At 37.7% G+C, this 14,871-nt stretch overlaps 1 protein-coding gene across 1 annotated transcript in view; it reads right to left on the reverse strand.

Annotated features, from left to right (window-relative positions):
* The window catches only part of LOC121673376 (sodium leak channel non-selective protein-like), a gene marked incomplete at both ends in the record, with an annotated part of 49,191 nt that overhangs the window by 16,137 nt on the left and 18,183 nt on the right, over positions 1 to 14,871 (reverse strand). The window contains 8 exons of the mRNA XM_042046637.1: positions 31 to 198; positions 1,976 to 2,107; positions 2,209 to 2,329; positions 2,707 to 2,763; positions 5,227 to 5,349; positions 5,511 to 5,602; positions 6,796 to 6,865; positions 7,304 to 7,405. Coding sequence (XP_041902571.1) covers positions 31 to 198; positions 1,976 to 2,107; positions 2,209 to 2,329; positions 2,707 to 2,763; positions 5,227 to 5,349; positions 5,511 to 5,602; positions 6,796 to 6,865; positions 7,304 to 7,405 — 865 coding nt within the window. The remainder of the gene's footprint in view (positions 1 to 30; positions 199 to 1,975; positions 2,108 to 2,208; positions 2,330 to 2,706; positions 2,764 to 5,226; positions 5,350 to 5,510; positions 5,603 to 6,795; positions 6,866 to 7,303; positions 7,406 to 14,871) is intronic.

Below are 14,871 nucleotides of genomic sequence, written 5' to 3' on the forward strand. Positions count from 1 at the left end.
TTTTTACAAGAAAAAAAAATTGGCACATACCAAAAAAATTTCCTTAAAGCCACTAAACAGCTCTCGCACCACCTTCCTCATCTGAGGGACCAGTTTGAAAATTCGAAGAGGTCGGAGGCAGCGGAGCACCATTAGGAGCTGAGCTCCAGATTTGGCAGGGACGTTCTGAGGCATCCAGCACAGGAATATCAAACTCACCTGGGGGTAACAGGACAGGAAGAGGCAAAGAAGGATCAGGCTTACAATGTCTTACCTGGCATAGACACAGCACAGAAGGTCAAAGAGCACTTCTCTATCTTAAAATTAGAGGAAAGAATAAGGCAAAAAAAATCTTTTTTACAAAAAGGGCTTAGCTCTCTTATGCCCTGGCTTATTGTCCTAACTAATGGAATCAGCTTGTCTTTGTCTCCCCCTTTGACTCAAAATCAGTTTTATAATCTTAATCAGATGGAGTAGTTCCCAAAGGAAAAATAAATTAGGCTGATTTAAAAGACGGACACAAACTATATTCTTGGAGCAGGCAGCATTATGCCTCTCCCTCCTTCTCATTTCAGACATTCTACCCTGAAACTGAGAAATCCTCACCTGGAAAGTCTGTTAACAGTTTTCCTGACAGTTTTTCCTACTACATTGTTACAGGCATAAGCGGTTTTATCACCATGTGGTTTCATCACACGAATGTTATGTATTTGAAAGTGTTTTCAAACAGCATAGTTGTGTCATGTAGCCTGAACAATCTCTGACAAATGGTTATTGATTTAAAGTCTCTTAAGTGCTTCTTGTTTTTTAAAAGCCAGTGTTATTATAGGGGGACAGAGGTGAGAGTATGACAAAGAAGTAAGTGCACAAAAAAATGAAGGATCAAGATGATATCACCAATGATTTAAAACAGAATATAATTAAAAAAAAAAAAAATTAAAAGACAGCCACCCCACCAAAACAAACAGACTTGCCAGTGCTTCTGACTTTCTTCCACATTCTTTTAACATCACCACAGTCACATTTGGAATATCCAAACTACACCACCTAAATTTTCCTTCAGACAAGCAGAGGGATTCAGAGAGATTTCAAGAAACTAAAGCACATAGGAATTGTGCATACTACAGTTTGCACAGGGTTTTGTACAAGTATGCATATTTTTATTTATGCTAACAGTGGAATCTTTGATACAAATTGGTCATGACAAATTTTATGCAGCACATCTGCCTGGTGGATTAATCTCTGAAAGATTTAATCTAAATCCATCAAAGCCATTTTTCTCAGTAATTTCTTCAGTTAGAAATTATTTCATACTCTATTATACTGAGCACAGTTTTTGACACATTCTGTGGTGTTTACTGTCATATGTGAAGAGGAAATGGACACCATCCTCTTGTATTTAAATGCAAGAGATTTCCCAGAAAAAAAGGGCACTATTGAGAAACTTTTCCCTGAGAACCACGACTGACAGATATAGGATATAGAAAAATGTTGCTTTGCTTTCTTCTACAGCAATACCAGCAACAAAGATGTGCCCTCTGTCAAATGGTAAAGGCTTTTGAAACACCTTCAGTAAAGCAGGAATATTGTTGAGAGGGGAAGAAGCAACTAGTATCTATGAAACAGGTAAAATAAAGATTCTCCTGCATAAAAATGCTGAAGCAATGTCAGAGATCTTGAATTTACTCTGAAGGAACATCAGATCTGATAGTAAAAACATATCAACAAATAAAGAATTAAAAGGGGCTATACAATGACCCCACACTAAGTTGCCAGGTGTTTATCACATCAGTGTATTTTTAGACGTCTAAACAAGTATTTGTACAGATAACTGATAGGACTGCACATGAAAACAATGGTGTCTGAACACAAAGTACACTACTGCATTTGTATCATAGTACAGAGCCAAACCTTTTCACACTACTAAACATTTATATAACCAAATATATAAAAATTAAGAATGTCACAACAAACTTCAATAAATATAGAAACTTACAAGATATATAAATATGTCCATAACTCCTCCAAAGTCCCTAATGACAGCTGTTGGTGTAAAGAACAAGCCATCTGCCATAATCTTCAGATTAAGCTCAATACTCATGAATATTACAAAAACATACTCAGCAATCTGAAAATCAAAGCAGAGAACAATCATAGTTTAGGAATAGGCAGTGGAGAAAAGCAAGGTGACTGGGGTTCAATAATTGTAAAACGATTCGGTGGCAGTACCTGGAGTGTTGGAGCATGCATAACTCTTCTAAAAGGGGATTCAAACATCATGGAAATGCAGGAGCATATCGTAACAATAATCATGACCCAGTCCAGGTAAGTAACCAAACCCAGCAAGTCACTGCGAACGATACATAAGGAAGTGCCATTACAGAAATGCCCAGAGCTCTGTGTACCTGTTTTGTGCCTACACTACAGTTAAGTGCTTTCCTATGAAAAATAAATTGAGCTGTGTCAAAGATTTCAGTATTTCAGAAACATGTAGGAAACTAGAGGAGTTACATGCAAGTGAAGAAGAAAAGTTTGATTAAAAAATTCTCTTCCTGTTCATCCTTCTCCCCAAACAACTCCATAGTAAGAAAAACATTTTTTTTTGGGGGGGGGGGGGGAAGAGACATACACATGTGCATGCACATTTACACACATCCATGCATGTGTGCACACACACTTATACTGCAGGCTTATGTGATCAAGCAAAGTTACTTTTGCAGTGCTTACTAAAGCTGATGGTATTTGGTATTTTTCACAGCTCCAGTAACAGGATCTGTTTTAGAACTATAAAAAGAAGAAAAGATACAGTAATTTACATTTTATTTTTGTCTGCATTATAATTATACCATGCATCCGTCAACTCAAAGTAATTTCTGTCCAAAATCAAGGCTCCATTTTATCTTGTCTTTATTTTAAATGTCTGTATAAGTTTCATTTAATTCTATGCAATTTCAGTCATATTATCAACATAGATAGTATCACTTTAACTCATTGCATACCTGTAATTCCCCTAAGATTCTTTGAACTGACAGTTTTTTGGGTCTTGAATTTGTAAACAAGGACTTAATCTTGTAATTTTCTTGGGAATAAGGGGGATAACCTGCTTTATTTTATGTACCAAATTTTATTTACCAAAATGCTCTTCACATTTACTTCAAAACCTCTTGGACCATGGATGGATGAGGCTCTGAGCAACCTGGCCTAGTGAAAGGTGTCCCTGTCCAAGGCAGAGGGGTTGGAACTAGGTGATTCTTAAGGCCCCTTGCAACTCAAACCACTCTATGCCTCTGTGATCGTATGATATCCCCAGTTAAAATACACACACACACACATACACACACACACACTCTCACAAAAATCCTTCCACAAGCTCTCGTCTTTTATTATTTCTTTAATCTTTTTCTGATTAATATTTTTATATTCTCTGTATCTGAATTTTCCCATGTAATTGCTGTCCTCCACCTACCATATCCAAACACCACTAGGCAGTCAAAGAGTGAGAACAACTCTGTAAGTAATATGCACGTATCTAGGTGACATGAGTTAAGTTCTTGCTGCAGCAATTATTTATCAATTTCATACAAAGTAGAATGACTGCTGTGGGAGAAGCTACAAGAATACTTTCCAAGAAGTTTCCCCTGGCCCATTGGTTATAGGCACTTTTACTTATCTTCCAACTCCCACAGGAAATCATGCCAAGACAGGATCTGCAGTGACATATCCTATATTTCATTGGAGGGCTCTAGCCATTGGGATGTGAAGTTGCCAATACTTCCTTGCTGAGCTTAAAGTGAAAAATGGACTGAACACACTTGAGGAATTACCACCAGACAGATTTCATGGTTATGAATTACAGGAATGCACAAGACATACAAGGAGAACAAGAAACATCTTCCACAGGCCAGGTTCACCCACTTAACACCAGTAAGTACACAGAACATACTGGATTAGGTGCCTTTCCACTGAATCCAATGACTTTTGCTTCTTAGACTCATGCCTCTCCCTACATTGTACATAGCAGCATTCCTCAGCCTTTTTTACTAGAAGAAAATATGTATCCTGTAATTTTGAAAAAGGTATCTAAAATATCTTACTTGGTAAGCTAGATGAGAAAACAAATAAAGCAGGTAGGATAAGTAAATGAAAAAAAAGACTGTTTAAGAAAATCAGTTTATTCTTGTAATTGCAAATATTTTATTTAAACTGTTTTAATATAAATATCCTGTTACCACTGGGCACTCCACAATGCTAAGAGGCAATCCACTTGCTAAGTGGATTTGATTGACTGTTTGTGTGTTTTGTTTTTCTGTTTTAATTTGCAACTGCTTCATGGACCAGTGCACCACAATCAAGTTAGCAGCTGCATAGAAAAGTGGGGATGTAACTCAAGGACACGTCTCTACAAAGGTGGCAGAAACTTAAATACACGTATTGTTAAAACTGAGTATCTAACCATCCTGCTACGCTAATTAAAAGTAATTTGTTGAAGGGCACAGAGAAAATCAGTGGTAAAGCAGCTGCTGAAACCAGTCCTTCTAAGTGCCAAGCTCATAGCCTTGAGCCATCTTACACTGTCTCTTTGCAAGATGACATGCATTAACCTTTTAAAATCAGGGCGCCAGCAAGAGACAGAGGTTTAAAAGAAGAGCTGTGAGATGATTTTATATCAAGCTGCTTGTACATGGCTTGTACATGCCACACTCACATATACCTACAGCTTACTTGCTGAGTCCTCCTGGTTTTCATCAGGTTTCAGCTTTTCTCCTATTATCTCCCACAGCTGAACACCTCCCCATTCCATTCTGGGTCCCTAACTATGGGCTAGAGAGTATTTGGGTGAGCATAGGTGCAATTCATTTCTCTTCACCTTCTGTTCTATGAGTAACTGTTGGTGTATAAAAATTTCTCACCTTATGATGAGGAACAGGAAGAGAATAGCAAGCTGATTCCCAAAGGTCTAAAAGTGGGAAACATTAGCCTTTCCTCTCAGCTCATGCCTGCAGTTTCCCCACAGTATTGTCCACCTCAGCATCACAGACTGCTCAAACACATCTGCCCTTACACAGCATTTTATTGCTTCCTTTCCTCCAACAGCAAGACGACACCACAGACAACTGGCTGCCAGCTTGTCTGGTGACCACACTATATGCAGTTTTCCTTGTAAATGAAAATCAAGTTAGAACTTGATTTCTAAGGACATGGAAGTAAACACCCATTGGAGCCAATGTTGCTATGAAATGAACTTACGCATTAAAGCGAGCCCGTACCACCACTCGGCAGAAGTTCCTGAATCTGTGCTCACGGCCAACTATGAAAAGGGGTTTATCGAAATACGGGTGATTCTCTCGCAGCTCCTCCTCCTGGACTTTCCTTTTGAAAAATCGTTAATTATTAAGTGTTACACATTATGCCTGGCAAAACTATCCCTTACACTTTGTTCCTTTTTTCATGTTGACTCTTAATACTTTTAACTTCATACAGAGAGTAGTTAATACAGAAAATATGCACTCAGACTTTTGATTTTTAAATACCTCTTCATTTCAGCTTGTTCCTTTTTTTCTTGGATCATCTTTATCTCACTGTCTTCTCTCTGTGCATTTCTGTATCTCACTGTGTTGGAGTGCTAGAAGCAAAATGATTCCTTTTAATCGAGGTCTGAGGGTTGTTTTTTAATGTTTCAGATGAAAGCAAGATATGGTATTTTACATAGAAATATTCAAATGAAAGATCTTTATTTCCAAATGTAATGCACATCAACTCAGTCAAGCATATTGCACAGTATTTTCTATCTACAGCACAAGGCTCCTTATTTTCATCAAGGTTAATTTCAGTTCTAATTTCATGCTTGAGGCTCCATCCAATCTAACGTTTAACTTAAAAAACAGAGGTCCTGTAAGTCCAGCCAATCTCTCTGAACTGGAATGAATACCATCAAAGTTACTAGGGGCAAAGACAAGGAAAGAAAAGGCTTTACACACTCTTTCAGCTTCTCAAGCCTGCTGCATGGCTGCCAGGCTGAGAGGCATGCAGATCATACAGGTAGTGACTGCTGAGTGCAGGGCTGAGGGAGAGGGAGGGAGCGAGGCAGGATGCTGTCTGAGCTCATGGAGTGGAGGGAACAATCAGCACTACTGTTCTGAGTTATGTGAGTCTTTGAAGCACCCCTGGTGGGGTAATGCTGGGTGTTATCCTTACTATTGTATACTAGCAAAGCCACATCTGCTTTAGTTACCTTTAAAGACTGAGATAGTTTGGAAATGGGGTGACTAATATTGCCCCTTGACTTTTCATTGTCACAGAGATCCACAAAATATATGAATTTGCAGAAATGAAAATGCACTTAACTACATGAAATAATACCACAGTGAAATCCTTGATTGCTGTTCTCCCTTTTAGTCTTTGTCCCTTTGTCTGACAGTTCTGCTGCTTGGAAAATATTGCTAAACTTCCATCAGAAATTTTGAAGTGCTATTTTGCCAGCCTGAATGATTTGTCTAATTTCAGAGTTAACACTTTTTAAGGTGTCCTGGGTAGCAATCGTTGTGTTCCCAATGCAGTGTCTGCAGATTCAGTGACTCTCTCAGCAAGCATTCCAAAAACAGTAAGTCTATCAGTGAAATAATCATGTCAATTATTTTGAGGATAATTCTAAAGCAGTTACGGCATTTGTCTTATGACTTCCTTTCAAGATTTCAAAAGACAAATTGCAAGCAAGTTCATAAACAGAAGTGAGTCTTACACAAGCATTTATTTGATAGTACCTATTCTTATTTCTTATATTTTCAAATTGAAACCAGCATTTCTATGAGGACTTACATCTTGAGTCAATGTTTCAAGAGATTTTCCTCTGCTGATTCGCTGGCTATTTGAACCATGTCTCAGTGACCTGAAACAATCATAATCAATTTAACAATACATCTCAAGATGAAATTTTGACCTTTATAAGATGACCATTATTAAGCACTGCTCTTCAGCCACTCAATATCTCAAATTCTTATCATTTTTCTCTTGCTAACATCAGAAGCTTATATGCTCTTCAATTGTTTTCAATCTGGTCTAACATAAGCCAATTTCTGTCCTTCTGATCTTTAAATTGATAGCTTTGTAGTTGGCAAAGGAAATGACATTTGAAATAAAAAGGCATTTTTTCCATTTATACAGTACAATGAATTTCATTATGGTTACAAGGAAGAATGTAGAATTCAGTTCTTTGTACAAGTCAGTAGTTTTGGCTTTACATATGTTAGGGATTGCTCAAATTTAATTCCTTTTTTCACCTTTATTTTAAGAATATTTTAAAACCATCCCTTCTGTCCATTTTTACCTGCGTTCTTGTCGTATATGATGCTGGACACTAAGTATTGACCTTTCCTTTGCTGGCTGCCCCTCAAATGATCCACTCAGCATGCGTTGTCTAGTGCAGGCCCTACGAAGAAATGTAAAGATGATGACACAGAGTTTTCAGTATAAATGATAATTTCAGAGGTAGCACATTCAGAGAAATCATCTTGGCTTTGTGGGGAGCAAGGACTTCAAGAGCAATAGAGAATAACAATACAAGAGCAATCGACTTTCCAGGAAAATATGTCCAAAGCAATGGACCCCCGCTCTGCAACACAACTGGTCATCCAATGAACCTTCTCCATGCCTTAGCAAGGGCCATCTATGACTTTTGTTCAGTTTGCTGTAGAATTTTTCATCCCTCAAGACTTCACTAAGTGTGAAAGGGGTCAAGCAATGCACTAACCATCAGTAAAACCAGTTTCTCAGCAATAAAGAAGGGAATAGAACAAGCACAACAGCATTTTTAGTCCCTTTTAGGGCTGCACACACATACTTATGACCTACAACATAACTTGGAGTGCTCAAAATAACTGGAACCATACATGGTATGAAATGAAAAGCTGCACATTGCTGATATTCTGTAATACGAAGTGTCTGCTCTTTGGGAATGCATTCAACTTGTAGCACTTTGTTGTGTGGGTTTTCTCACTTGTTTGCTCATGGTTCATTTTGTTTTTTGCTTAATTTTGGGAAACACATTTTACACATTTTGGCAGAAATGAGTATTTGTTGGCCAGTAAGCTTGCCACAGCTGAACAGAGCATACGTATCTTTATCTCGATGGCTACAATGAAATTGATTTGCTTAAGAAAAGAAAAGGTTTCCAATAAAAGAGCTCACACAGATCCCTCTGATGGCTGAGAAATGGAATTTCAACACTGGAAACATATTTTAACTTTCCAGAATGATTCAATTTGAAGTTTACACTGTACACTCCTTATTGCTCATTTTGTGTTATGAGACCATTTAGAAAAACACAAGACCCAGCTGGTAATATTCCATACTTTTTATTGAACTGAATCTTCATTTTTTCTGAAAAGATGAAAAAAACTATATGCTCTTTGTGTAACCACTCTATTTGCCAGTCTACTGTAAGGCTTAGATAAATGCCTTGACAGCATGGAATGACCATGCTTGATGGTAGAAGGTGTCCATGGCATGTTCTTTCCCCACTGTGGCTTTGTTTTTCACTCTTCTCCACTTTTTTCTTCATCTTTTGGATTTAAACACATAAAAATGATACAAGCAGCAATGCAAAGTGATATCTGGAACAAAAATGAGAACATTAAAATGCTTGTCAGTGTCACCACTGCCAATCAGATTAGCATGCTAGAAAAATACATTGTGCTACACTTGTTATAGAAAGCATTAGATTACACTACACTGCACTAAAGCATCATGACACATAAGAAAATTACTGCATGTCTTATAAAACACAGCTCATCTTAGATAAATCATGAACATTTTAATACCAAAGGATTTTAAGCATTATACTGTGGAGGATGATACCACATAACACTGTCTGAAAGCAACTGAGATATTTGAATACCTTTGCAATTTTTGATTGAAAAAAAAGGCAAAAAAGAAAACAATTATATCCTAAAAATAGATCCTATCTAACTCCATTAAAATTAAAATCCAGTTTTTCCCAGCAGAGACAATGAAAAGTTCTGGGGTCTGCCTTCTCTATAGAGGCTTCTTGGTGTGGCAAAGAGGGTAACTTATTTCTTTTTCCCCCTGTAGATATAAATTATTATGCTCTGCTTTTAACAGCTAAAAATTATTTTCTTGACATCAAAAAGTAACTTGTTCATAAACTTTTCATGTTCTTGTACACAGAAACTTGAATTCCAAGTTGCATAAACACTTAGTGTCCATAATAAAAGAAAACTTTAAAGGCTCAAGCAATAAATTCTTTACCTGAATAATGAACGAGATGGCTTATTTGATTATTAATAATATTATGAAATAGACATAGTCATATACTACGGGCATACTATGGCAGAATGGGCATGCATAAAGAGTAACACCTGTAGAAAGGCTTAGTATTGTTTATGAGCTCTAAGTTAGATTCCTAAATCTATATTTAGCATTTATATCCATTGCCTCATTTTCATTACCTCTGGAAGCCCTGCAGCTCTTCTGAAGTCAACAGAGAAATAATGAAATACTAGTTGTTTAGCACAGAGATCAGAAATTTTTATCAAGTAACTCCAAAGAGACTTTTTTGTATTTCCAGAGGAAAAGATGTTGTGCTGAAAAGGCCTTGTCTACTTTTGACAGCCTCTCTCCTGGCATTCTCCACTTCATGGGAATTAGTGCCATGGGAGTTAATCTTCCTTGTATGAACTCTTAGTAAAAGCCACGCTTAGTTATCCTTTTGACTCAGAATCTGGATATTTTTCAGCTGCTTAGACACCTAGAGTTGCAGATCTTTGGGGACATTTGAAAAAGATGGCAGGTGCCATAAATTTTTCAGAATTGCAGAGTTGCCACTTTTAAAGTCTGCAGTAGGGTTTATGTTCTCACTTTAGACATGTACATGTATGTGCTTACTCTCAGTGCCTGCCTGTGAGCCACGTGTGCAGGCCTTTAGCCAACTCACGGCCAATGGAGATGTAGGACTCAATTAAATTGGTTGGACAGAGGTGGCCAGCACCACCTGCCATGCCTTTGAGTGTTTTGCCTTGCTCCAGCAGGGTACAATACACCTATAAACTTCTATATTACCTGCCATCTTCCAGAGGATGTTTTGGACATCCTCTGGCATCCCACACATTACTGTATGTCCATATGTGAACAAATTCATTGAATGCTTGGTCAGTTAATTTAATTAATGATGTTTGGAAGGTATTAAACTAACCATAAAGTGGGCATCTAAAGACAAAGCAGTCAGCTGAAGATCTCACCGGGCTCCATAACCTTTATTGATTACAGCTCTGTCAACTAGATGGTAGAGTTCATCCCTTAGCTCACAGGCAGATTTGGCTGCCTGGAGTTGAATCCCAAACCAGGCACAATCAGTGTGCCACAGTGTTAAAAAATCAGTCCTATGTGGTTTGAAAATTGGAGTTTAAAAAAATGTTTTTCTTGCCTTGATACATTTTTATGTAACTGTAGCTGGTCAGAATATTTTGATCTTTCTTCAAACAAGAGAGGCAAAATTACCCTTTTTAGCTAAAATTGCCCTTTTCATCTTCCTATACTACTCCTCTGAAATATTAGATAGGTTCACTTTCACTTGTGGAGGAATAAGGAAGGTATGAAACAAAGGAGAAGAGAAAAGAAAATAAATATGTCAAGCTTCTGGACTTTGTACTCACCTTGCAGAACTCTGAACACCATTCAGCAGCTGCAAACCACATGCTCCAAATATGTCTTGAAAAGTGCAAATGTAATAAAGTATCCTGAAAGAGAAAATGCAATTTTTTAGGTTACCAGAAAGCCAGGTGAAGATCACACAGAACAAGACAATACTGCAATACCACATAGCTTGTACCACATAGTTTGTATTACCTGCAACCAATTAGGAGGTCCACATTTCTGAAGTCCTTCAAACTATTTCATGCTTTGGAATTCCTGAAAAATAAGTCGTGAACAGAGTGTTCACATAACATTCTTTGACCAAATGTAAAATGTTAAAGGTTTTGATCAATACTTCAAAATACCATACCTTTAATGAAAATTTGGAGATCTCTTGCAGAGGGTAAGCATGTGGCACACGCTTGGATTTTTAAGTCAGGCATCCTTTCCACAACAAGTATTTACTCATCCTGCATTCCAGTGTAACACTGATTTGGGGTTTTTTTCTGTATTATTTTAATGAGTGAGTATTTATGTAGTAACGGTAGCAACTGCATATATTGCTGTGTACTTTTGTTCTCCCTGAAACGTGCTCACACTGAAGCCTCAGTAGTGTGGTGCACTTCAGTGTAGTTATCAGCCTCATTCAGCACTGTTGTCACTCTCTATGACTCTCTATCCTTACTAAATCTTTCTATGCTCTCATTATAATTCCATCTAACCTGGAATATATAGCTAAATGTGACAGCCTAAGATTCACAGGGAATCCACTTGAGAGGCATTGTAGAGTTTCTTTCGTTCATTTATAAATTTAATTTAATAAGGCACTTTTTGAATAGCAAGCACAATGCACATTTTCACCACAGCCACACTACTGTTCTTTGGGGGAAAAAGATACTATTTTTTAAAGAAATCTGAATCTGCCTGGTGAAATAAAATGGATTATTAATGCAACTTGGCTAAGTCAGTTTTTTTCTTTTCCATGTTTTTTCTTGTTTCCTTCCATATGTCTCTAAAGCAAAAAACCCAGTCACTTATTTTCTTTAGTGACTGCTCAGGCAGTTGAGCTATGGCAGGAGACTTACTTTCCTTTAGCAATTTTTATTCTTGATTGTCATTCTTGCCTTGCTGTTTAAGCTTCTCCTCTCACAGGAGTATAATAACAATTTTTATTGGACTGTAGAAGAATCAATAAAAGCAATGCAGAAGAAGAAACCTCAAGTGGGCATCCAGTCTACCACCTCTCTCAAAATGGGATCAATTCCATACCTGCAGTTTTGGAGACTCCATAGCCCAATAACTCCACAATTGTGCTTTGCAGTGATCCATAACATGGTGTTCATTTGGCACAAACCCCATAAAACAGAGTAACTTCTTACCAATGGACATGTGCATTGCAGCATTTCTTTTTGTTTGTCTTTGCATCAGGCAGGTGAAATTCAGTCATGGCATACATTCGTAGAGATTTAGGAAGGTGGTGACTAAGTCTGGATTTTTCACTGGATGACAACAATCATCAATGGAACTTACCTGAAACATTTGTTCTGAGAAATGCATGGGGTCAAACCCTCAAAGTTACAAAGAAAGAACTCATACTCTTAAGAGAGAAAACATAAAATATATGCCAATAAATTTGTTGCAAGTGATTCAGAACTAACTAATACAAGTCAGTTATTTAACACAGGCAAATTTCTAATAGAGGGTACCAAAGGTATATCTTCTAGGATCATAGAATCAGAGAATCATTTAGGTTGGAAAATATCTTTGCTCATTCTCTGTACTAGTGTTCAGAGAGACTTTTATTTAGAGATAAATTTATAGCTTTCCTAGAAATCACTGTATTTTGCAGAAATACTTGTACGAACAAAGTCTGAATTATCTTCTAACATATTAACAAACTAGAATAGGATACTTAATTCAAGCAATTCTTTCTTCCCTCTCTCCCTTCCTCCCTCCCCGCCCTCCCCCATGGCAGTCTTAGTTTCAAACAAAAGATAAATGCATTGCATTCAGTTAGTTGTTTATGAAACTGAACATTCCACTTAAGCATGAGTTATGCTACTCCCTCAGGCCCAGGAAACACATCAGACAAATCTTGTCTAGAACAGTGAAAATCCTATTGCACACCTCTAGCATCAGTTTACAGTTTGATTATAGCATCAGCTGTAATGAACAGCAAATAAAAAGCTGCCCATTGAAAAAAAAAAAAAAAAAACAGTTTCCCAACCTGTCACAAAATATGTTTTATATATATGCATTGTAGAGATATTCAAAAAGTGTCTGGATGTGGTGCTGAGCCACTTGTTCTGGGTGGTCCTGCTTGAGCAGGAAGATTGGACCAGATGACCTCCAGAGGTCCCTTCCAATCTCTACCATTCTCTGATTCTGTGAAGCACAGTTTAATGGAGACCAGAATGAGGTTTTGCACTATTGACACTTTGATTATATTTTGGACTATGTGAGACTACTTTTAATTTGCTCATTTTCCCCACCATTCTGTGCTGTTTACAACTTATCCTCAGCACTGGAGAGAATGAAGTGATTTATACTCAACATTTTGACTGGACCTGCTCTACTCTCTCTACTTCAGAAAGCCAGTGGGACTAATAAAGGACTAGACCCCATTTGTAGATAACGATCGAGCAAGGAATGAGGGTCAGAAGAACCACAGGCACAAAACTTGCTTTTAAGAGAAGCAGTGCTCACAGCAATGCAGAGTGAGAGAAAAGTGTGAAGCACTGAAGATATATAGGAGAAAGTAAATTTGCTAGAAGTGGTTATTGCTGCTGAGGGAAATGCATTGTAATTTTCAGAAAGGAATGGAGCCGTTTGCAATTCAGAGGCACTATTAAATGGGATCTTGTTTTGAAAAAGTTGTTCTAACTGTCTCTAACTCACTTCTACTTTATTTCATTTTTCATGGTTGAAGACCTCACCTCAGATTGGATTTATGTGAAGAGTTAAGGCCTTCTTGCTCTGACACTGGCAGTGTCAGATGCAAAGAACTGATCAGAGTCAAAGTACCAGGACAGTAGTTGCTACATGCTTGACTTGGTTCCCATGCCTAATTGCACAAAGACCTAAAGGAGGCAAGGTGAAGGTTGGTTTCTAAACAAGGATGGTTAGAAATGAGATACTTCCCTGGGGGTGTGGCAAGAAAGCTGCAGGAAAACAAAGAGACCCAGAAAGCTGCAGGAAACAAAGAGACCCAAGAGATCAGTTTTCCTGCAGAATGTAACACCAGATGAGCAGGTGAGACACCCAGGAGTGCATGATCTGTCTCTCTTGGTGGTCAAGGGCTATTGATGTCCTTCTTCCTCCTCTTGGGGAAGAAGATGTCAAGCTGCAGTTCAGCATATAAAAGGGAAAAATGAGGTTTGGATAGAGAAGGATACACAAGAGAGACATGAAGGTACCTATGTGTAATGCACAGTCCTTCTATACAGTTGGTTATATTGAAACATTCACAATTTGATTAAAAAATAATTTGGCAAGGTTTAAAAAGTGTGGGGGGGAAAGGTCAGAGGTGGACTTAGGTTAGAACAGACTTAAAATACCCTTTCATCATAGCAATTTTATCAAGTTGAAGTTGCCCACGGGCAGCTTTACTTACATAGAGGTATTGCCTTAGATAAATGCTTCTTAATTCAGGTAGATGAAAAATTAAAATGATGCTAGAAGCTATCTTTTCAGAAGTGACATTCTGAGTTATCTCTTATTGTTTTTGGCATAAATGCTGTTTCTTCTTTTGTCAGATACTCTGAGTAGCTGAAAGTCACCTAATTTTATGAAGGAGTTTACAGCACTTACAACTAAAGCAAAAATAAGAACAAAAATCTCTCATGTTGAGAGTTTGAATTTTCCTGTTTGTAAAACTCCCCATAATCAACAGTGGGAACACTGGTAGTGCTCAGGACCAGTCAAGCACATCACTGGCAATGCTCTCTATCAGTTTGCCCACCAGATATGCCGTGAACACAGTTTTCTTATGCTGGAACAGATGCATTGCAAGTGTCATAGATCAGAGCTTATGTAACAATTTTGAGGCAATTACAAGGAACAATAAACAGTATTTATTCTTTTTCTCAGGAGGACAGTAAGACTCTTCGTAAATGACTTACAAGCAGCTCAAGAAAGCATTAGAGGACATGCGATCCATGTTTTTCTTACTTGACAGAAGTTCTCTCCTTTTCTGTTTCTCAAAGTTCATTGCTGATGATCCGGGAAATAGATTAGAAAATTCAG

The sequence above is a fragment of the Corvus kubaryi genome, unplaced genomic scaffold (assembly GCF_017639235.1).
Source record: "Corvus kubaryi isolate FWS band 111438036 unplaced genomic scaffold, C.kubaryi_AGA036_p1.0 65371, whole genome shotgun sequence".
Taxonomy (NCBI): Eukaryota; Metazoa; Chordata; class Aves; order Passeriformes; family Corvidae; genus Corvus; species Corvus kubaryi.